Here is a 25,000-nt window from a genome sequence, read left to right as displayed (position 1 = left end):
TTGCATGGAACAAACAGTTACATGACCTACAGCATCGTCAAGCAAGTTCATGACTACTTAACATCGAATGATTTAGAACCACGGAGACTTACCACAAGTTGAATGATTTAGAACCACGGAGAGTTACCACAAGTTGAATGATTTAGAACCACGGAGAGTTACCACAAGTTGAATGATTTAGAACCACGGAGAGTTACCACAAGTTAAATGATTTAGAACCTCGGAGAGTTACCGCAAGTTGAATGATTTAGAACCACGGAGAGTTACTGCAAGTTGAATGATTTAGAACCACGGAGAGTTACCGCAAGTTGAATGATTTAGAACCACGGAGAGTTACCCCAAGTTGAATGATTTAGAACCACGGAGAGTTACCACAAGTTGAATGATTTAGAACCACGGAGAGTTACCACAAGTTGAATGATTTAGAACCACGGAGAGTTACCACAAGTTGAATGATTTAGAACCACGGAGAGTTACCACAAGTTGAATGATTTAGAACCACGGAGAGTTACCACAAGTTGAATGATTTAGAACCACGGAGAGTTAACACAAGTTGAATGATTTAGAACCATGGAGAGTTACCACAAGTTGAATGATTCAGATCCACGGAGAGTTACCACAAGTTGAATGATTTAGAACCACGGAGAGTTACCACAAGTTGAATGATTTAGAACCACGGAGAGTTACCACAAGTTGAATGATTTAGAACCACGGAGAGTTAGCACAAGTTGAATGATTTAGAACCACGGAGAGTTACCACAAGTTGAATGATTTAGGACCACGGAGAGTTACCGCAAGTTGAATGATTTAGAACCACGGAGAGTTACCACAAGTTGAATGATTTAGAACCACGGAGTTACCACAAGTTGAATGATTTAGAACCACGGAGAGTTACTACAAGTTGAATGATTTAGAACCACGGAGAGTTACCGCAAGTTGAATGATTTAGAACCACGGAGAGTTACCACAAGTTGAATGATTTAGAACCACGGAGAGTTACCACAAGTTGAATGATTTAGAACCACGGAGAGTTACCCCAAGTTGAATGATTTAGAACCACGGAGAGTTACCACAAGTTGAATGATTTAGAACCACGGAGAGTTACCCCAAGTTGAATGATTTAGAACCACGGAGAGTTACCGCAAGTTGAATGATTTAGAACCACGGAGTTACTACAAGTTGAATGATTTAGAACCACAGAGAGTTACCACAAGTTGAATGATTTAGAACCACGGAGAGTTACCACAAGTTGAATGATTTAGAACCACGGAGAGTTACCGCAAGTTGCAAAGAAAACAGGAGCTGCCGCCGCTATTCCAGCACCATTTCAACTTCAACATTTCAACATCATCAAATCACATATGCTTCATCTAATACAGTGACAACTAAAATATAGCAAAAACAATTTAGTCCAATTAACGTAAGCTAAATAGAATGTGGTTGTCCATGGTTCTGATTTCTGTGTGTGTGTGTGTGTGTGCACACCTTAATGCAAGTAGAAAAAACATGTTGACTCCCCCTACTTGTAGAAAAAAGCCAGTGCCATCCTCCTCTCTTTCATGTTGATGAAACGGTCTATGACTCTGTCATACAGTACTTTCCTTCTTTGTCGTCCAAGGTTACCTGGCTAAAATGCTTGCTCGCTAGCCTAACGTCCTTTCATGGGCAACATTAGCTAGTTAACATTAGCCTTCTACATCTAGCTACATATTGTACTTCCATCCTCTCAGGCCAGGGGGACAATGTATGAATTAATGGTTGGATCAGAATCACCGTTATAATCATTCACCAGCACGGATAATTAAGTAAAACCACAAGTCCAAATCCCCCATCTCCATCCATGGGGGGCCCATTTTAGCTAGCTAGGTAGATAGCCTCCAGAGGACACAAGCACAACAAAACACAACAATTCAAGTTGTTTCTATCAAGGACGTAGGCGCTAGTTGCGATTTGATAGGAGTGACACCAAACACCTTTTTCTGATAGGAGTGACACCAAACACCTTTTTCTGATATGAGTGACACCAAACACCTTTTTCTGATAGGAGTGACACCAAACACCTTTTTCTGATAGGAGTGACACCAAACACCTTTTTCTGATAGGAGTGACACCAAACACCTTTTTCTGATAGGAGTGACACCAAACACCTTTTTCTGATAGGAGTGACACCAAACACCTTTTTCTGATAGGAGTGACACCAAACACCTTTTTCTGATAGGAGTGACACCAAACACCTTTTTCTGATAGGAGTGACACCAAACACCTTTTTCTGATAGGAGTGACACCAAACACCTTTTTCTGATAGGAGTGACACCAAACACCTTTTTCTGATAGGAGTGACACCAAACACCCTTTTCTGATAGGAGTGACACCAAACACCTTTTTCTGATAGGAGTGACACCAAACACCTTTTTCTGATAGGAGTGACACCAAACACCTTTTCTGATAGGAGTGACACCAAACACCTTTTCTGATAGGAGTGACACCAAACACCTTTTTCTGATAGGAGTGACACCAAACACCTTTTTCTGATAGGAGTGACACCAAACACCTTTTTCTGATAGGAGTGACACCAAACACCTTTTCTGATAGGAGTGACACCAAACACCTTTTTCTGATAGGAGTGACACCAAACACCTTTTTCTGATAGGAGTGACACCAAACACCCTTTTCTGATAGGAGTGACACCAAACACCTTTTTCTGATAGGAGTGACACCAAACACCTTTTTCTGATAGGAGTGACACCAAACACCCTTTTCTGATAGGAGTGACACCAAACACCTTTTTCTGATAGGAGTGACACCAAACACCTTTTTCTGATAGGAGTGACACCAAACACCTTTTTCTGATAGGAGTGACACCAAACACCTTTTTCTGATAGGAGTGACACCAAACACCCTTTTCTGATAGGAGTGACACCAAACACTTTTTTTTTGATAGGAGTTTTTTTTGATTGGAGTTCCCTAGACACTTTGTTTTGCTCTGCCAGGACCATTCACAGTTGAGCTCACTCAGTTTAGCTCAACGCTGATTGGCTATTATTTTATAAAAACATGTATAAAGGGAGGCCAAATGCTTGCTGGCTTCCCTTGCATTCAATGCTAAGGGCGGGAACAATGTCATACTCGTTATGACCAGATGGCATCAGATAAATGGCCTACACATACAGAGACAGAGGGGAAATGTTTCGCTCACTCGGATTCCTCCGCCGTTGAGATACATTTCGCCTTTTGCGAATTGAAGGAAGATTATGAAACACAGAGAGATGAAAGATAAATAATGTTCTTTTTTTCTAGGTACATTTTTGGGGGAAGCCTGGCTTCCCTTGGCATCCATGAATACACGGCACTGCACAATTATACCCTCCACACTCTAACTGACAAACAAGTCAACCACAAGAGACCACATTATACCCTCCACACTCTAACTGACAAACAAGTCAACCACAAGAGACCACATTATACCCTCCACACTCTAACTGACAAACAAGTCAACCACAAGAGACCACACTTATCCCCTCCACACTCTAACTGACAAACAAGTCAACCACAAGAGACCACACTTATCCCCTCCACACTCTAACTGACAAACAAGTCGACCACATTATACCCTCCACACTCTAACTGACAAACAAGTCGACCACATTATACCCTCCACACTCTAACTGACAAACAAGTCGACCACATTATACCCTCCACACTCTAACTGACAAACAAGTCGACCACATTATACCCTCCACACTCTAACTGACAAACAAGTCGACCACATTATACCCTCCACACTCTAACTGACAAACAAGTCGACCACATTATACCCTCCACACTCTAACTGACAAACAAGTCGACCACATTATACCCTCCACACTCTAACTGACAAACAAGTCGACCACAAGAGACCACATTATACCCTCCACACTCTAACTGACAAACAAGTCGACCACAAGAGACCACATTATACCCTCCACACTCTAACTGACAAACAAGTCAACCACAAGAGACCACATTATACCCTCCACACTCTAACTGACAAACAAGTCAACCACAAGAGACCACACTTATCCCCTCCACACTCTAACTGACAAACAAGTCAACCACAAGAGACCACACTTATCCCCTCCACACTCTAACTGACAAACAAGTCGACCACATTATACCCTCCACACTCTAACTGACAAACAAGTCGACCACATTATACCCTCCACACTCTAACTGACAAACAAGTCGACCACATTATACCCTCCACACTCTAACTGACAAACAAGTCGACCACATTATACCCTCCACACTCTAACTGACAAACAAGTCGACCACATTATACCCTCCACACTCTAACTGACAAACAAGTCGACCACATTATACCCTCCACACTCTAACTGACAAACAAGTCGACCACATTATACCCTCCACACTCTAACTGACAAACAAGTCGACCACAAGAGACCACATTATACCCTCCACACTCTAACTGACAAACAAGTCGACCACAAGAGAACACATTATACCCTCCACACTCTAACTGACAAACAAGTCGACCACATTATACCCTCCACACTCTGACAAACAAGTCGACCACATTATACCCTCCACACTCTAACTGACAAACAAGTCGACCACAAGAGACCACATTATACCCTCCACACTCTAACTGACAAACAAGTCGACCACATTATACCCTCCACACTCTAACTGACAAACAAGTCGACCACATTATACCCTCCACACTCTAACTGACAAACAAGTCGACCACATTATACCCTCCACACTCTAACTGACAAACAAGTCGACCACATTATACCATCCACACTCTAACTGACAAACAAGTCGACCACAAGAGAACACATTATACCCTCCACACTCTAACTGACAAACAAGTCGACCACAAGAGAACGCATTATACCCTCCACACTCTAACTGACAAACAAGTCGACCACATTATACCATCCACACTCTAACTGACAAACAAGTCGACCACAAGAGACCACATTATACCCTCCACACTCTAACTGACAAACAAGTCGACCACAAGAGAACACATTATACCCTCCACACTCTAACTGACAAACAAGTCGACCACAAGAGAACGCATTATACCCTCCACACTCTAACTGACAAACAAGTCGACCACATTATACCATCCACACTCTAACTGACAAACAAGTCGACCACAAGAGACCACATTATACCCTCCACACTCTAACTGACAAACAAGTCGACCACAAGAGAACACATTATACCCTCCACACTCTAACTGACAAACAAGTCGACCACAAGAGACCACATTATACCCTCCACACTCTAACTGACAAACAAGTCGACCACAAGAGACCACATTATACCCTCCACACTCTAACTGCATTTGGCTCAATTTGAAGGTATGTTTTAAATAAACGAATACAAAGCAGTATTGGAGGAACAACATATGGTGTTATTAAATCAATGTACACTAAAAAAGAAATGTTTGGGTAAAATTGCCAACAAGCAAACAGACTTCTTCTCTCAGTGACATGGAGTGAAACAGAGTTGCTCAATTAGTCTAAAACTATCTACATTAATGAATTGGCAAAAACATTAGAAGAATCTGCCTGGTCTCACTACACAACACTGAAATCAAGTGTCTACTGTACGCAGATGACCTGGTGCTGCTGTCTCCTACTCAGCAGGGGTTACAGCAGCACCTAAATCATCTGCAGCCAGACCTGGGCTCTGACAGTCAACTTTAAAGCCTTGAATATAATTATATTCCAAAAGAGGTCTGGATATCACAAATACCTGGATATCACAAATACAAATTATATTTGGACACTACATGTATCTAGGACGAAATATCAGCAACATAGATAGCTTTCGCATGGCTGTGAATGAGCCAAGAGACAAAGCATGAAGAGCATTCTATTTCATTGAAAGGAACATTAAAATCGAAATTCCAATTAGGATCTGGCAACAACAAAAAGCCTAGAAGTTATAGAACCAATTGCTGGATATGGCAGTGAAATATGGGGTCCACTCTCCAATAATGCGTTGACCAAATGGGACAAAAGTCCAATTGAAATACTGCATGCAGAGTTTTGCAAGAGTATATTGCAAGTGCAGAGAAAAACTCCAGATAAGACGTGTAGAGCAGAATTGGGCCAATACCCCCTCCTTATCCAAATGGAAAAAAAGAGCCATACAACCATCTAAAAACAAGGGACCCCAAAACATTTCATCACACAGCCCTATAATGTCAACAGATGGAACAAGAGAAGAAACCTCTCAGCCAGCTGGTTCTGAGGCTCAGTTCACTAACCCAAGCCAAGACCATAGAGCCTCAGGATAGCACTCAGAAAATCTGGCCCAACCAAATTATAACAAAGCAAATATATATATATATATATATATATATAACGCCTATTCGAAAGACCACAAAAAATCGAAGTAAACTTTAATGCTATTTGTCTCTAAACAGATGGTACACAGTGATGATCAAATCAAATCATATTTTATTGGTCACATACACATGGTTAGCAGATGTTAATGTGAGTGTAGCGAAATGCACATCTGACCACTGTGTCTGAGGAAAACACTAACTATGTAGACTCAGTGAGCACAGCCTGGTCATAGAGACAGGTTGTCATAGACAAACCTGGCTGCACAGAGAGGACAGGTTGTGCTCACTCTGCTCGAGGGGAGAGGTACTGTTTCACCTGTCCTTGTCCTTGTCTCCACCCCCCTCCAGGGGTCGCCCATCTTCCCCACTTATCTCCTGGGTATTTATACCTGTGTTTTCTATCTGTCTGTGCCAGTTCATCTTGTTCGTTCAAGTCAACTAGCGTTTTGTGTCTCAGCCCTTGCTTTTTCCAATCTCTCTTTTCTCACCCTCCTGGTTTTGACCCTTGCCTGTCCTGACTCCGAGCCCACCTGCCTGACCACTCTGCCTGACCATGACCCTGAGCCCACCTGCCTGACCACTCTGCCTGCCCCTGAGCCCACCTGCCTGACCACTCTGCCTGACCATGACCCTGAGCCCACCTGCCTGACCACTCTGCCTGCCCCTGAGCCCACCTGCCTGACCACTCTGCCTGACCACTCTGCCTGACCACTCTGCCTGACCATGACCCTGAGCCTGCCTGCCTGACCACTCTGCCTGCCCCTGAGCCCACTCTGCCTGACCACTCTGCCTGACCATGACCCTGAGTCTGCCTGCCTGACCACTCTGCCTGCCCCTGAGCCCACTCTGCCTGACCACTCTGCCTGACCACTCTGCCTGCCCCTGAGCCTGCCTGCCTGACCACTCTGCCTGACCATGACCCTGAGCCTGCCTGCCTGACCACTCTGCCTGCCCCTGAGCCCACTCTGCCTGACCACTCTGCCTGACCACTCTGCCTGCCCCTGAGCCTGCCTGCCTGACCACTCTGCCTGACCACTCTGCCTGACCACTCTGCCTGACCACTCTGCCTGCTCCTGAGCCCACCTGCCTGACTACTCTGCCTGACCATGACCCTGAGCCCACCTGCCTGACCACTCTGCCTGCCCCTGAGCCCACCTGCCTGACCACTCTGCCTGACCACTCTGCCTGACCACTCTGCCTGACCATGACCCTGAGCCTGCCTGCCTGACCACTCTGCCTGCCCCTGAGCCCACTCTGCCTGACCACTCTGCCTGACAACTCTGCCTGACCATGACCCTGAGCCTGCCTGCCTGACCACTCTGCCTGCCCCTGAGCCCACTCTGCCTGACCACTCTGCCTGACCACTCTGCCTGCCCCTGAGCCTGCCTGCCTGACCACTCTGCCTGACCATGACCCTGAGCCTGCCTGCCTGACTACTCTGGCTGCCCCTGAGCCCACTCTGCCTGACCACTCTGCCTGACCACTCTGCCTGCCCCTGAGCCCACCTGCCTGACCACTCTGCCTGACCACTCTGCCTGACCACTCTGCCTGCCCACTCTGCCTGACCACTCTGCCTGACCATTCTGCCTGACCACTCTGCCTGACCACTCTGCCTGACCACTCTGCCTGCTGTCCTGTACCTTTGCCTCTACTCTGGATTATCGACCCCTGCCTGCCTTGACCTGTCGTTTGCCTGCCCTTGTTGCTGTAACAAACATTGTTACTTCAACACAGTCTGCACTCTGGTCTTACCTGAATCGTTATAGGTAGAGACAGAGCTGTATTTCCTATTACACTGTGACAAATACTCAGAGCGAAGAGAATCTTTCTTTCCCAAAATGATCATTCATTACAAAGAATTTGAAACTATAAAAGTATTTATTGTGTGAAAAGCTAAATATGTGGCCTCTTTCACAGCCAGTGAAAAGCGCAAATGTAATAATAGTATTTTGGGGTGCTTTCATACCATGCTATGTTGCTTTTCAGTCATGTATGTATTTGTATTGTCATTACTATTGTTGTTGTAGTTGCTTTTAAAGTTAATCATTTCCATTACTACTACAACAATTTTTAAAATGATTTTATTATTGCTGTTGGTCTGACCACTGTTATATGTGTACTTTAACAATGTAAGTAATTGTCAATAAAGTAAATTGAATTGAATTAAGAGAGAGAAGGAGGAAGGGAGAGAGAGGGAGGGAGATTTCATCGATCACATTAGAGTCGGAAGGTTTAGTGTGTTAACCTTGCAGTCTAGAGTCTCTAGTGTTTCGTTTTTAAGTATCTCCTCTCAAGGCAGACGAGTGTATAAAAAACAACATATTTTCACACTTTACACACACAATCATGTAATTAGCGAACCATCAGTGTCTCCTCCTTGACAACAGCATCAAAACAACGTGCGGTGTAACCACAGGAACGACCTTGATATACTGCCGTCTGATTATTGCTAATTAGTCATTAGTTGTTAGAGGCAATCATCATCGCTACCAAGATGGCAGGATTGGAGACACACAACGTCTGTGATGGGTGTGTCCGTCTGTGTGTGTATTATTTTCTACCTGATGATATGTCTATCCTGGTGTTCTTCATCTGTGTCACGTTGAAGTGAACGCCAACCTTCCCGTCGTCAAGGTCAATCTCAAGCGTTCCATCATCAAGGTTACTGAAGAGAAGGAGTCCATCATCGTTCCACGTGCGGAACTGGAACCCCAATGATACTACATCCTGGTTGGCTCTTCCCGGGAGCTGCAGGAAGCTGGTAGCGTTGAAGAAAACTGTGAAGGAGTGTGACTCCACGCAAGAGAGTGACAGATTACGCTAAGGAGAGAGAGAGAGAGAGAGAGAGAGAGAGAGAGAGAGAGAGAGAGAGAGAGAGAGAGAGAGAGAGAGAGAGAGAGAGAGAGAGAGAGACAGACAGACAGACAGACAGACAGACAGACAGACAGACAGACAGACAGACAGACAAACAGACAGACAGACAGACAGACAGACAGACAGACAGACAGACAGACAGACAGACAGACAGACAGACAGACAGACAGACAGACAGACAGACAGACAGACAGACAGACAGACAGACAGACAGACAGACAGACAGATGCTCATCATTAGTTGTGATTATCATTAGTTGTTTGCTTTGATCAATTCTAAGATGAAAATGTATTTTACCAAGAGAGAGACGGACAAGACAGAAACAAAGACAGGGACGGAGATAGAGACAAAGATGGAGACAGAGACGAAGACAGAGATGGAGACAGAGATGAAGATAAAGACAGAGATGAGACAAAGATGGAGACAGAGATGAAGATAAAGACAGAGATGAGACAGAGATGGAGACATGGACTGAGACAGAGATGAAGACAGAGATGGTGATAGAGATGGAGACAGAGAGAACAACAGGGACGGAGACAGAGATGGAGACAGAGATGAAGATAAAGACAGAGATGAGACAAAGATGGAGACAGAGACAGACATGGATACAGGGACGGAGGCAGAGACGGCGACAGAGACAAAGACAGAGATGGAGACAGAGAGAAAAACAGGGACGGAGACAGAGACAAAGACAGAGATGGAGACAGAGAGAACAACAGGGACGGAGACAGAGATGGAGACAGAGATGAAGATAAAGACAGAGATGAGACAAAGATGGAGACAGAGACAGACATGGATACAGGGACGGAGGCAGAGACGGCGACAGAGACAAAGACAGAGATGGAGACAGAGAGAAAAACAGGGACGGAGACAGAGACAAAGACAGAGATGGAGACAGAGAGAACAACAGGGACGGAGACAGAGATGGAGACAGAGATGGAGACAGAGAGAACAACAGGGACGGAGACAGAGATGGAGACAGAGAGAACAACAGGGACGGAGACAGAGACAAAGACAGAGATGGAGACAGAGAGAACAACAGGGACGGAGACAGAGACAAAGACAGAGATGGAGACAGAGAGAACAACAGGGACGGAGACAGAGATGGAGACAGAGATGGAGACAGAGAGAACAACAGAGACAAAGACAGAGATGGAGACAGAGAGAACAACAGGGACGGAGACAGAGATGGAGACAGAGAGAACAACAGGGACGGAGACAGAGACAAAGACAGAGATGGAGACAGAGAGAACAACAGGGACGGAGACAGAGATGGAGACAGAGAGAACAACAGGGACGGAGACAGAGATGGAGACAGAGATGGAGACAGAGAGAACAACAGGGACGGAGACAGAGATGGAGACAGAGAGAACAACAGGGACGGAGACAGAGACAAAGACAGAGATGAAGACAGAGAGAACAACAGGGACGGAGACAGAGATGGAGACAGAGATGAAGACAAAGATGGAGATGGAGACCGAGTTGGAGACAGAGACAAAGACAGGGACGGAGACAAAGGCAGGAACGGAGACAGAGATGAAGACAGGGACGGAGACAGAGATGGAGACAGAGATGAAGATAAAGACAGAGATGAGACAAAGATGGAGACAGAGACAGACATGGATACAGGGACGGAGACAGAGACGGCGACAGAGACAAAGACAGAGATGGAGACAGAGAGAAAAACAGGGACGGAGACAGAGATGGAGACAGAGATGGAAACAGATGGAGATACAGATGGAGACAGCGATGGAGACATGGACTGAGACAGAGATGGAGACATGGACTGAGACAGAGATGGAGACATGGACTAAGACAGAGATGGAGACAGAGATGGAGATAGAGATGGAGACAGCGATGGAGACAGATGGGAGACATGGACTGAGACAGAGATGGAGACATGGACTGAGACAGAGATGGAGACATGGACTGAGACAGAAATGGAGACAGCGATGGAGACAGATGGAGATAGAGATGGAGACATGGACTGAGACAGAGATGGAGACAGAGAGACAGACAAATAGAAACAGAGAGATAGACCGTGAAAGTGTATGTGTGTGTGTAACTTACAAAGCTGGAAGTATCTAGCTTCTTGCGTCGTGCCAAATCAGTGATGTTATCTCCGTTGTAGTTGATGCTCTCCATACAGCCTCTGAAGTTCTTCATCCCCCCTCCCACTGGCTTACCACTGTAGGGCATGCCACCAAAACTCAACTACAGTAGAGAGAGAGATAAGATACGTAATAAAAAGAGTGAGAGACCAACGTATAAAACAGCATTTTGGTCATCTTCTAAGAGTGATTCAGTGTTTTTTCTTTACTGTCTTAGTGCTCCCTAAATGTTCCTGCATGTGTCATCATTCAGTGTGTGCGTGTGTGCGTGTGTGTACTGTAATGCTTCACTACCCATATTAATTAAAGCCAAGAGCATATAAGGGAATTCAGGCCTTAAAAAGACACAACAAGTAGCTCTGGTAGTTCTGCACTAAGTAGAAGCAGTCAAACTATCAGGAGTGACTCAGTTAGTCAACGAATCAACAACTAATATCCTTATCAACCATCACATTATACCCATGTGTATATACATGCACATTCGTTTGTTCCTAAGATATTCCTTAGGTATTTAAAAATCTATTTCCTGTTGTAAGTGGCATTAGTGTGCAGTACTGTTTCATTGTATTAACATCCAGCATGAATTGTCTAATATGGATTAGTCCTGATGAGTTAGTGTAACTCTAATTTCCTCTCGTATCAAAGTGCTACTCAAAGTACAGGAAACAAATCGAACCGCAAACACTGGTAATTATAGCTGGCACGTGGAAGGGGAGAGAGTGAGGGAGAGAGAGAGCGTGAGGGAGAAAGAGCGTGAGGAAGAGAGAGTGAGGGAGAGAGATAGTAAGGGAGAGAGAGTGTAAGGGAGAGAGAAAAGGAGAGAGAGTGAGGGAGAGAGATAGCGAAGGAGAGAGAGTGAGAGAGATAGAGTCAGAGCGAGAGAGAGAGTGAGTGAGAGAGAGAGTAAGGGAGAGAGAACATGAGGGAGAGAGAGATAGCGAGAGAGTGAGCGTGAGAGAGATAGAGAGAGTGAGAGAGGGAGAGAGTAAGGGAGAGAGAGAGTAAGGGAGAAAGAGAGTGAGAGAGAGAGTAAGGGAGAGAGAACGTAAGGGTGAGAGAAAGTGAGGGAGAGAGTGAGGGAGAGAGAGAGTGAGGCAGAGAGAGTGAAAGAGATAGAGTGAGGGAGCAAGAGAGTAAGGGAGAGAGAGTGAGGGAGAGAGAGACAACGAGAGAGAGAGAGTGAGCGAGATAGAGGGAGTGAGGGACAAAGAGATAGCGAGGGAGAGCGAGTGAAAGAGATAGAGAGAGTGAGGGAGAGAGAGAGTAAGGGAGAGAGTGAGTGAGGGAGAGAGAGATAGCGAGGGAGAGAGTGTGATAGAGAGAGAGAGAGAGAGAGTGAGAGAGATAGAGAGTAAGGGAGAGACAATGTAAGGGTGAGAGAGAGTGAGGGAGAGAGAGTGAGGGAGAGAGAGTGAGGGAGAGAGAGTGAGAGAGATAGACTGAGAGACAGAGATGAGGGAGATAGAGAGATGAGGGAGAGAGAGAGTGAGGGAGAGAGTGAGGGAGAGAGAGAGTAAGGGAGAGAGAGTGTGATGGAGAGAGAGAGTGAGGGAAAGAGAGATAGTGAGGGAGAGAGAGATAGCGAGGGAGAGAGAGTGAGAGACATCGAGTGAGAGAGAGAGCGTGAGGGAGAGAGAGAGTGAGTGAGAGAGATAGCGAAGGAAGAGAGAGATAGCGAGAGAGAGTGAGAGAGTGAGGGAGAGAGAGAGTGAGGGAGAGAGAGAGTAAGGGAGAGAGAGATAGAGAGGGAGAGAGAGTGAGAGAGATCAAGTGAGAGGGAGAGAGAGAGGGAGAGAGGAGAGAGAGTGAGGGAGAGAGTGAGGGAGAGAGAGTAAGGGAGAGTAAGGGAGAGAGTGAGGGAGAGAGAGAGTGAGGGAGCGAGTGAGGGAGGGAGAGAAAGAGTAAGGGGGAGAGTGAGGGAGAGAGAGAGTGAGGGAGAGAGAGAGATAGATAGATAGAGTGAGAGAGAGTAAGACAGAGAGTGAGGGAGAGAGAGAGAGGAAGAGAGAGACTGAGGGAGAGAGTGAGTGAGAGAGAGAACATGAGGGAGAGAGAGAGAGAGAGAGTGAGGGAAAGAGAGATAGCGAGGGAGTGAGAGAGAGAGAGTGAGAGAGTGAGAGTCAGGGAGAGAGAATGTAAGGGTGAGAGAGTGAGGGAAAGAGAGAGAGTGAGGGAGAGAGAGATAGCGAGGGAGAGAGAGTGTGAGCGAGAGAGAGATAGATAGAGTGAGAGAGAGTAAGGGAGAGAGTGAGGGAGAGAGAGAGGGAGAGAGAGAGTGAGGGAGAGAGAGCGTGAGGGAGAGAGAGAGTGTGAGGGAAAGAGAGATAGCGAGGGAGTGAGAGAGAGAGAGTGAGAGAGTGAGAGTAAGGGAGAGAGAATGTAAGGGTGAGAGAGAGTGAGGGAGAGAGAGATAGCGAGGAGAGAGAGTGAGAGAGATCGAGTGAGAGGGAGAGAGAGAGTAAGGGAGAGAGAGAGTGGGGGAGAGAGAGAGTGAGGGAGAGAGTGAGGGAGAGAGTGAGGGAGAGAGAGAGAGAGTAAGGGAGAGTAAGGGAGAGAGTGAGGGAGAGAGAGTGAGGAGGGAGCGAGAGAGAGAGAAGGGGGAGATGAGTGAGAGAGAGAGAGAGATAGAGGGAGAGAGGGGAGAGAGGGAGGGAGAGAGAGAGGGTGAGAGAGAGTGAGGGAGAGAGTGAGTGAGAGAGAGAGAGAGTAAGGGAGAGAGAGCGTGAGTGAAAGAGAGAGAGTGAGGGAGAGAGAGAGATAGCGAGGGAGAGAGAGTGTGAGCGAGAGAGAGATAGATAGAGTGAGAGAGAGTAAGGGAGAGAGGGAGGGAGAGAGAGAGGGTGAGAGAGAGTGAGGGAGAGAGTGAGTGAGAGAGAGAGAGAGTAAGGGAGAGAGAGCGTGAGTGTAGTGGCTTCCTTTCGTCTTTACCATAGCCACTGCCCAAGCCTGAAGCGGGGTTGTTTGGTACGCATACAGTCCACAGTCAAGGTTTCCAAACGGCCAAACATTCAATGACATCCAGGGATATGGTGCAACAAAAATGTTTATTCTTCTTATATCTAACAAATAAATGAGTCTCCAATCAATTTAAAGCATAGAATACTTGATATGGAAAATACATATTATGACCTGTCTGTATGTCTGTATGGTCAAAAAACTATACCGCTCCCGCATCTAGCAAGGACTCCCTCTCCCGAAGGCCCAACTTCCTGCCTTTATCCTAACACACTTACCACAATACAATGAACAGGCAAGAGGGGGGGCCAAATGGCTGAGTTACACTAACAACAAATGAATATATATCAATCAGGTAAATATAAATCATAAAAGGTACGTACCTAATATTCCATCATTTACATTAATATTTAATATATTTACACAAATATACATGGAGCTCTATATGTTCGGTCTTTTATACAAATATGTCCAAATCGGCTCTAACATACCGGCCCCTAATTGATGACTGCACTGAATGCACAACAATTACTTTCAAACATAGAGCCAATACACAAAACATTCTATACCAGAGTACTATTACAGTTCATAGCTATATACAAATATACAAGGTACCATATAGGAAAATAGTCCATAGATCTCAGTCTGAGTTGAAGTGTAAAGGTGTTCAACTTCGAAAAATGTCAAGAGTTTGACGTCCAAAAATGTATGACATCAAAGAATGTAAGAGTACGACATCAACGAATCAGAGGTGCACGTGATTCTAAGATGGAGCACTGTGTGTGTGTGTGTGTGTGTGTGTGTGTCACTCCGTCACCTCAAGGAGCAGACAGAGTTTGTTGATAGGTCTCTGTAAGATATTGGTCTTAGTCTTAACCATGACGCTCCGGACAAGACCTTTGGCCCCTGGCAAAGCCTCCACCACACGCCCCATTAGCCAAGAGTTCCTTGGGGCGGTGTCATCGACGATGACCACGAGGTCACCAGGACTGAAGTTTCTCTTAGTTTTGTTCCACTTGTTCCGCTCCTGCATAAGTGGAAGATACTCCCTGATCCATCTCTTCCAGAAGAGGTCAGTGATATATTGTACTTGCTTCCATCTCCTTCGTGAGTATAGGTCGCTTCTCTGGAATAGTCCTGGTGGCAGGACTGGCTTAGCTTTCAGATGAAGCAGATGGTTCGGAGTCAGGGGTTCTAGATCATTAGGGTCATTTGTTACAGTAGTGATTGGTCTGTCGTTCATAATCGCCTCAACTTCACACAAGGCTGTCTGCAAAGCCTCATCATCCAGTACTTGCTCTTTAAGGACTGAATAGAGGATTTTTTTTCACCAGTCGGATCAACCTCTCCCATACCCCCCCATGGTGGGCTCCAGAGGGAGGGTTGAATGACCATGTCACTCCTTTCTTCAGTAATTCATTTTGAATCTTGTTGTGATCCAGCTCTTTCATAGCTTCTCCTAGCTCTCTGTGTGTTCCAACAAAGTTTTATATATATATATATATATATGCCAAAGTTGGTGCCATTGTCTGTTCTGATACTTGTTACTGGGCCCCTTCGACAGATGAACCTGCCCAGGGAATTGATGCAGGAATCAGTATCCAGATAACTAGCAACTTCTAGATGGACAGCTCGACTCACAAGGCAATTAAAGATCACACCATAACGCTTCACATGAACGCGGCCTCGCTTCACCTCTATGGGGCCGAAGTAATCTATGCCCACATGGGTGAAAGGCGGAAAATCAGGTGACACCCGATCTTGTGGAAGGTCTGCCATCTTCTGTTCTCCAGCTCTAGCTTGCATCCGCCTGCAAAAGACACAGCTCTTAAGGATCTTCCTTGCTAAAGAGTTGGCACAGGGTATCCAATATCGCTGCCGAAGTCTAGAAAGCATGTGACCTCTCCCAGAGTGGCCAACCTGCTCATGGATGTGGAGTAAGATCAGTCTAGAGATGTAGGAGTCTTTGGGCAGGATCATAGGATTCTTTAGTTCCGTAGGCATAGCAGCTTTGCTTAACCTTCCTCCTACTCTCAGAATGCCATTGTCAATAATTGGATCAAGCTTACAGATTGAGCCACTTCTCTTGGCACATTGTTTGCTTTTCACAACTAGTGCAATTTCTTGTTTAAAGTGCTGTCGTTGTTCAAATCGAATGATGACCTTTTCCGCTTCATCTAGGTCATCCACAGACAGACTTTCTTTTCCAAATGTCAGTTTGAACTTGTCAATTTGTTCCTTCAGTGAGTTTGTCAGACTCTGATCTGATCTTGGATCGGTTTGAGAGAGAATTTTCCTTTTCTGGCTTAACTGTAGAAGACGTTTCTTCAGTTTCAGCATCCAGGCAACTGCTTTCTTCAAGCTGTTCCATGTTGAATAGTACTCAATCAGTTTGCTGGTTGGACTCTTTTCTTTCACACTTGTATGGTTTACGATTACGTCTTTTCTCACCTCTGGATCATCCGGAGGGATGGAGCCAAGCTCCTCGGGGACTTTCGGCCATTGAGTTTCTGGTTTCTCCAGGAATTCTGGTCCTTTGCGCCATCTCTCATTTCAACATGTAATCCTCTTGAGGCATCATCGGCTGGGTTGTGTTTTGAGTTCAAATACCTCCACTGTTTTGCTTTCGATAGGTCACGGATCATAGCAACCCTATTAGCCACAAAGGTATAGAATCTCTTGGTATCATTGCGGATGTATTTTAGCACAGACTGGCTGTCCATCCAAAAAGTTGACTCCTCAAGTTCAATCTGGAGCTCCAACTTTAACATCCTGTCCACTCGCACTGCCAATGTTGCTGCAGCAAGTTCCAGTCTGGGCATTGTCATCTGCTTGAGTGGAGTCACCCTGGATTTCCCCAGTATGAATGCAATGTGAACCTTTTCCATACCGTTTGTGAACCTAAGGTAACTTGCCGTGCCATAACCTTGTTCACTTGCATCACCGAAGTGATGCAGCTGTGCCGTCTTGACTTGACCAAAGTTCTCAGGCATCATACACCTGTCTATCTGGAATCTGGAGAGCTGGTCCAGCTCTGAGAGCCATCTCTGCCATGAAATAGAGTGTTCTTCAGGGATGATTTCGTCCCATCCACACTTTAGCTTGCAGAGCACTTGAAGGATTTGCTTTGCCTTTAATACAAATGGGGCGAGGAAACCTAATGGATCATAAATAGAGCTGACAGTTGAGAGAATTCCTCTTCTTGTAAGGGGTCTGTTCTTGACAGTGACTCGGAAGGTAAATGCATCACTTTCAATGTTCCATCGGATTCCAAGTGCTCTTTCAACAGGCAGCTTTTCTCTGTCCAGGTCCAGTTCTTTTATCTGCTTGGCTTTGTGTTCATCAGGGATAGAAGCCAGCACAGTGCGGTTGTTGCTGACCCACTTGGTCAATTTGAACCCACCCTGAGAGCACACATCCCTGAGGTTTTTTGTGAGAGCTATGGCTTGTTCTTCTGTGGCCACTGACTTGAGGCAGTCATCAACATAGAAGTTGGACTTGACTGTTTGAATTACCTCTTCATCGTACCTCTCACAGTTGTCTTCTGCAGTCTTTCGCAGTGCAAAGTTTGCACAACTTGGAGAGGATATAGCACCAAAAAGATGTACCGTCATTCTGTACTCCTCCAATCTTTTGTTAGTATCACCATCCGGCCACCATAGGAATCGCAGGAAGTCTAAGTAATCTTCATGGACACGTACTTGATGGAACATTCCTTCGGTGTCTGCCATCATGGCAATGTGCTCTTGCCGAAATCTTAGCAAGACTCCTATAAGCGTGTTTGCCAGGTCAGGGCCTTGAAGGAGTTCACTGTTAAGAGATGTACCTTTATAGGATGATGAACAGTCAAACACTACTCGTATCGTTCCTTTGCGCTTCTGGTGAACGCCATGGTGTGGTATGTACCATACTTTGCCTTTCTCTCTGAGGAGCTGTTCTTGTGGTACCTTCTCGGCGTAACCTTTTGTTATCATCTCTTCCATGAAGCCTTTGTACTCTGCAGCGAAACCTTTGTCCTTCTTGAACTTCCTGATAATATTTAGAGCCCGCTGCTTTGCCATGTCACGATTGTTTGGCAGGACTACATCTTTTTTTGCGAAAGGGCAACGGTAAGTAGTAGTGATGGTCTTTGAGGGTTATGGAACTTGATACGATCTCCATAAACCTACGATCCTCAGCTGACATCTCACTTTTCTCTTCATACCCTCTCTCAGGGAAGTCATGGTTGTACTGATTTACAAGAAGAACCCCCAGGTCGGCAATTGAGATACGATTGGCCATCACCGTAGGATGCCCAGATTCTTCTGCCATGGTACAATTGTTAAGAGGACCGTTCATCACCCATCCAAAGAGGGTTTTCACTGCATACGGTCCGTTGACTTGGCTATTTATGATTTTCCAGGGTTCCATTGCCTTTGGAGCATTTACGCCAATCAGGAGTTCGACGTCGGCGTCAATTTCCTTCAACTGAACTTCTTTCAGGTATGGCCACCTTTTGAGATCTTTCTGAGTGGGAATGTTCTCTCTTGTCACTGGGATCTTATTTTGGGTGTAGACCTTTGGTAATGCAAGAAATGTGTCACCTTCCACATTGCCAATCTCTAATCCAGATATCTCAAAGCTCTTGGTAGGACTCTCCTGCCCCATTGTGCGTAGCAGAATTTCAGTCTCACTGCCTTTAGCTTGCAACTGCCTCATGAGTCGCTCCGTACAAAATGTTGCTGAGCTACCAGAATCGAGAAATGCATAGGTTAACGTAGACTTGCTTCCATTTGCCATTTTTACTTGTACTGGCACAATCGCAAGTGCACAATCTGTACCGGCCCCGGTATCTTCACCAGCTTCCAGTGAAACAAGAGCACTGCTGACAGTCTCCTCCCTCTTTACTGCTACACCCCTCGTATCTGCCTTCAGAGATCTAAATCTCTCTCTTCCTTCAATGTGCAGGATAGTGGGGTGCTTTCTTTGACATTTCTGACAGGTCATCCTTCTTTTACATTCTTTGCTTAAGTGTCCTCTCATCAAACAGCCAAAACAAAGGCCTTTTGATCTCAGAAACTCAACATTGGCTTCGTGTGGCTGTGCCTTCACCTGTTGGCAGTCGACCAGGAAATGCTCACCAGCGCAAAATACACATGAGATACTGGGAGCATCAGAAGGGTAGGCGCCTGGTTTCTTGACTTTGAATGTTTGTTCTTTTAGAGGTTTTTCCGAGTCACAATCTGCCAGTACATCTACTGCAGTGGCAAAGCTGCTTCCGCTACTATTGGATTTGAACTGCTGTTTAAAGTCAGCTTCTGTTTTGGTTTTTAAAACGTTTTGTTGGTCAGGGGATCTTGGATATCTCCGTACAACGGATCCTGCAGTATTTTGGCCTGTTTTTCCATGAACATCACAAGGTCACTGAACTGGGCCCTCAGGTGGCTTCTCTCTAAAATATCACATGCCGTAGACCTCCATTTTTCCCTTAGTTTGTAGGAAAGTTTTGACATGATCAACTTTATGTTGGAGGGAAGATTAAGCTCTTCCATGTTCTGTAGGTCTTGCATAGCGTTACAGCATCCTCTAAGATAGAGTGCATAGCCACCCAGTCCCTTTCCATCATCCGGTTTGATGTTTATCCAGTTCCAAGCTTTTTCCATGTAAGCAGTGGTGACTTTGATTTCATTGCCAAAGTGTTCCTTTAACAACCTCTTAGCCTCTGCATAGCCTTTTCTGGCTTCCATATGCAGACAACTACGGACCAGATCCTTGGGCTGACCAGAGGTGTACTGTTCCAGGTAATAGAGCCTATCCTGGTGACTGCTTGTCTTATCTTCTATTCCATGCTCAAATGCACGCATGAATGGCCTAAAGTTTAGAGGATCACCATCAAACATAGGTATCTCCCTAACAGGGAGTGTGGCCTGTTTATGCTGTAGTACAAGGAGGTCAGCAATTTCATTCTGCCTTTGCATGACAGTAGAGAGGTTATCATGGCTGGTATTATGGCTGATACCCGCAGTGTTGATTCTGTGTTGATTGCTAGACCTCGATGTTGGCTGCTGAAGGGTGTGGTTTATGACTGTTTTCTGAATAGGTTTTGATGGCTTTTTGGTCGGTTGTTGTAAAACTCTTTGTAGTGGGGTCTTTGGAACTGCACCTAATGCAGCAAATGCAACAGGTGATGGTTCAGGTTCCTTATAGACCTCGGGTTCCTGGTTCTCAAAATAAGAGTTCATTCCATCTTCTTGGCTTAGAAAATGGGCTGCCACAGAATGGGATTGAGAAGTTGACTCAACACTCTCCAGGACCTTCAGTTTGGCATTATATGCTGCTATGTCCGTTTCCAGTGCCATTTTTTCCATTCTAACATTCAGTTGAGCTTTCTGTTGTTCCAGTTGAGCTTTCTGTTGTTCCAGTTGAGCTTTCTCTAGTTCCAATGCATGCTTGTCCTGTAATGATGCTTGGCGAGCTAGTAGAGCTGCTCGTTCTGCCTCAGCTTTTAGGCGTGCAGAGGACACTGAGGAAGCAGTTTTAGAAGACTTTGTTTTACTTGATGTTTTTGACACATTGGAAATGCTGTCGTGTGGTTCAATGAGCGTTTGTGGCTCAATTTCAGCTTTTTTCCATATTTCCACCTCTTTCAGGAAATGTTCATAAGTTCTCATTCTTGGTTGATACTAATTAATGCTCTTCTGTTCGTGTTCCTCCTCTGTGACCAGCTCTAGCACAGAATTATGAGCATTCTTAAAGTCATTGAGAAAAGCATGAAATGCTTCAAGACTCTCATCCACAATTTCAATGTTTCCTCCATCAACAAGAAGGGCTTTTATTTCATTCATTTTGCGTGTACACACTCCAAGTTTGCCTCTCCGGGCTGCATAGAGTGAATTTAGATGCTCCTCTGCCCTCTCCAGTGGAGTCTCATTTGGGATTTCATCCTCCATCATTCACTTTTAGTTCACTCAATTTACAATGACACAGTTGTTGGTTTTTGATTGTTAAACGTAATGCCCCTTTAGACCTCCTTTAATGCTTTAAAACACAGTCCTCCATTTCAGCGTATTGACCCATTTTGAATTGAACATGTGCAAGTTCGGCATTTTAGATGCGTTTTAAACATTTCATCCCATTATAAGTTGTCCCTTTAATGAAGTTTAAACACGCAGTATCTTTAGATCCTTAGATTGCAATTTGTTGCGTTGATGCATTGCATTTCCACGTTAGGCCAAATATTAGACATAAGATTAGGCTACATTGTTCGTAGGATCTCAGTGTTTCCCAAACTTAAACTTCTTCATTGTTTTCACAGCGCGGCCTTTTGAATTCCATTCCCAAGTTTATCAAACATTCAACTTAAAAGCACATTTGCGCTTCCATAATATGCATGATCAAACGATCGCATTGAACAGGGCAGCTCATTCATTCGCAGTGGTTACTCACGGCTGGCGAATTCTAGGGGTTCAAATCCTTCCAAGCGAGCTGTCCTTACGATCCGAATGCAATTACAAATAGAACAATATCCAGCGTGTGTCCGAACCGGAGATTTCCTTCCAATAGTAATCCTTCACTGAGTTTTTTGACTTGATTGTAGTGGCTTCCTTTCGTCTTTACCATAGCCACTGCCCAAGCCTGAAGCGGGGTTGTTTGGTACGCATACAGTCCACAGTCAAGGTTTCCAAACGGCCAAACATTCAATGACATCCAGGGATATGGTGTAACAAAAATGTTTATTCTTCTTATATCTAACAAATAAATGAGTCTCCAATCAACTTAAAGCATAGAATACTTGATATGGAAAATACATATTATGACCTGTCTGTATGTCTGTATGGTCAAAAAACTATACCGCTCCCGCATCTAGCAAGGACTCCCTCTCCCGAAGGCCCAACTTCCTGCCTTTATCCTAACACACTTACCACAATACAATGAACAGGCAAGAGGGGGGGCCAAATGGCTGAGTTACACTAACAACAAATGAATATATATCAATCAGGTAAATATAAATCATAAAAGGTACGTACCTAATATTCCATCATTTACATTAATATTTAATATATTTACACAAATATACATGGAGCTCCATATGTTCGGTCTTTTATACAAATATGTCCAAATCGGCTCTAACAGTGAGGGAGAGAGAGAGTGTGAGGGAAAGAGAGATAGGGAGGGAGTGAGAGAGAGAGAGTGAGAGAGTGAGAGTAAGGGAGAGAGAATGTAAGGGTGAGAGAGAGTGAGGGAGCGAGAGAGAGAGAGAGAGAGAGAGAGAGAGAGAGAGAGAGAGAGAGAGAGAGAGAGAGAGAGAGAGTAAGGGAGAGACAACGTAAGGGTGAGAGAGAGTGAGGGAGAGAGAGTGAGAGGGAGATAGCAAGGGAGAGAGAGTGAGCGAGATAGAGGGAGTGAGGGAGAGAGAGAGTAAGGGAGAGAGATCGTGAGGGAAAGAGAGTGTGAGGGAGAGAGAGAGATAGCGAGGGAGAGAGTGTGATGGAGAGAGAGAGAGTGAGGGAGAGAGAGTGAGTGAGGGAGAGAGAGATAGCGAGGGAGTGAGAGAGATAGAGAGAGATAGAGAGAGTGAGAGTAAGGGAGAGAGAGCGAGTGAGGGAGAGAGAGATAGCGAGGGAGTGAGAGTGAGAGAGATAGAGAGAGTGAGAGTAAGGGAGAGAGAGAGAGTGAGGGAGAGAGAGAGTGAGGGAGAGAGTAAGGAAGAAAGAGAGTGAGGGAGAGAAAGAGTAAGGGGGAGAGTGAGTGAGAGTGAGGGAGAGAGTGAGGGAGAGAGAGAATAAAATATAAGAAAAGAGAAAGCAGAAGAAAAAGAAGGGAGAGAAAATGCAGCAAAGAGAAGTGACAGTATGTCACTGACAAGCTGAGGAGGGTGTTAAAAGGGTGAGTCAGAGATAAGACAGAGGAATATGGGGAGGGAGGAGGGAGAGGGGAGTTGACTGCTGTGCTCTCTCAGGACAGAGTGTTAATTAGTCTTACATGACGGCTGTTATTGGTCTAGACTGTAGAGGGTGGGAGGAGAGAGAGGCAGGGTTGCAGGGAGGGGGGGATACTGAGAGACACTCAAAGATACATACAAAGATAAAGTTGCCAATGTGTCTGCAACGGCTACTGAAGAAGTGGAACAATGATGTGTGTCTCTGTGTGTCTGTGTGTGTCTCTGTGTGTCTGTGTGTGTCTCTGCGTGTCTGTGTGTGTCTGTTTGTGTCTCTGCGTGTCGGTGTGTGTCTGTGTGTGTCTCTGTGTGTTTGTGTGTGTCTCTGTGTGTTTGTGTGTCTCTGTGTGTCTGTGTGTGTTACTCTGTGTGTCTGTGTGTCTGTGTGTCTGTGTGTGTCTCTGTGTGTCTGTGTGTGTCTCTGTGTGTTTGTGTGTGTTACGCTGTGTGTCTGTGTGTCTGTGTGTGTCTCCGTGTGTGTCTCTGTGTGACTGTGTGTGTCTCCGTGTGTGTCTCTGTGTGTCTGTGTGTGTCTGTGTGTGTCTCTGTGTGTCTGTGTGTGTCTGTGTGTGTCTGTGTGTCTGTGTGTATGTCTCTGTGTGTGTGTGTCTCTGTGTGTCTGTGTTACTCTATGTGTCTGTGTGCGTCTGTGTGTGTCTCTGTGTGTCTCTGTGTGTGTCTCTGTGTGTCTCTGTGTCTGCGTGTGTCTCTGTGTCTGTGTGTGTGTCTCTGTGTGTGTGTGTGTCTCTGTGTGTCTGTGTTACTCTGTGTGTGTCTGTGTGTGTGTTTCTTTAGCTCCTCACCTCATAGTCTAGATCCAGATGGTCAAACTCTCCGTTGGTCCTGAAGTGTTGTGTGTGTGTGTCCAGGGTGAAGTTAACGTTGCGTCGGTATCGTTCAATCATCACAGAGTGCCAGTGGTGATCATCCAATAGACTTCCAGACGTCACAGAGGTGTGGCCCAGGATCGAACCGTACTGGTTACTGCCTGGCAATCACAGGATTAAACACGCATCAGGACAGTGTGTGTGTGTGTGTGTGTGTGTGTGTGTGTGTGTGTGTGTGTGTATGTGTGTGTGCGTATGTGTGTGTGTTATACCTAGGTTAATCTGCAGCAGTAGTTTGGCTCTGCGTAGCTCTAATGTTATATAGTCTCCTTGCTGTCCCTCTCCGTGTAGAATGACTCCTTCACTTTCTGATGTCTTAAACTTCAGAGCAATGACATCCTTTATAATCTTCATCTTCTTCACCTAGGTTTGGGAACAATGTTTTATATATACAAAATGATAATGTCTTGATGTTATAAATCAGATTAAACTGACAGACTTATTCAATTCCGGTCCTGGTATGTTAGTGTTTGGCTGGAACTAAAGCCTGCACATCCCAGTAGCTCTCCAGGACTGGAATTGAAGAATATGGTCTCAAGTGGAAGTAAACAGAGACAGACATGACTACATAAAAAAGAAAGGATTTATTTCTTACCTTAAATCGGTAAGATATAACTCCCTGTCCATCAAAGTTTATTACGTCTGCCCCTGAAAAAGAGAGCGAGAGAGAGAGCGAGAGAGAGAGCGAGAGAGAGAGACAGAGAGAGAAAGAGAGAGAGAGAGAGAAAAAGAGAGAGAGAGAGAGAGAGAGAGAGAGAGAGAGAGAGAGAGAGAGAGAGAGAGAGAGAGAGAGAGAGAGAGAGAGAGAGAGGGGGGGGTTGAGTTTGAAAGGATTAGCAGAGCAGTGGAGATGGAGGATAGGAGATGAGAGGTGGAGAGAAGAGAGGGA

General features: G+C 45.4%; 1 protein-coding gene across 2 annotated transcripts in view; it reads right to left on the bottom strand.

Moving 5' to 3' along the window:
* The window catches only part of LOC123991256 (contactin-associated protein-like 2), a 358,139-nt gene that overhangs the window by 112,976 nt on the left and 220,163 nt on the right, over nt 1-25,000 (bottom strand). For both annotated transcript variants that reach the window (XM_046292675.1, XM_046292676.1), the window contains exons 5-9: nt 24,707-24,759; nt 24,324-24,474; nt 24,028-24,212; nt 11,312-11,455; nt 8,929-9,187 (exon numbers count right to left, since the gene is read on the bottom strand). In XM_046292675.1, the coding sequence (XP_046148631.1) occupies nt 8,929-9,187; nt 11,312-11,455; nt 24,028-24,212; nt 24,324-24,474; nt 24,707-24,759 (792 nt within the window). The remainder of the gene's footprint in view (nt 1-8,928; nt 9,188-11,311; nt 11,456-24,027; nt 24,213-24,323; nt 24,475-24,706; nt 24,760-25,000) is intronic.

The sequence above is a fragment of the Oncorhynchus gorbuscha genome, linkage group LG12 (genome assembly GCF_021184085.1).
Source record: "Oncorhynchus gorbuscha isolate QuinsamMale2020 ecotype Even-year linkage group LG12, OgorEven_v1.0, whole genome shotgun sequence".
Taxonomy (NCBI): domain Eukaryota; kingdom Metazoa; phylum Chordata; class Actinopteri; order Salmoniformes; family Salmonidae; genus Oncorhynchus; species Oncorhynchus gorbuscha.
This window is presented reverse-complemented; position numbering and strand designations above follow the sequence as displayed.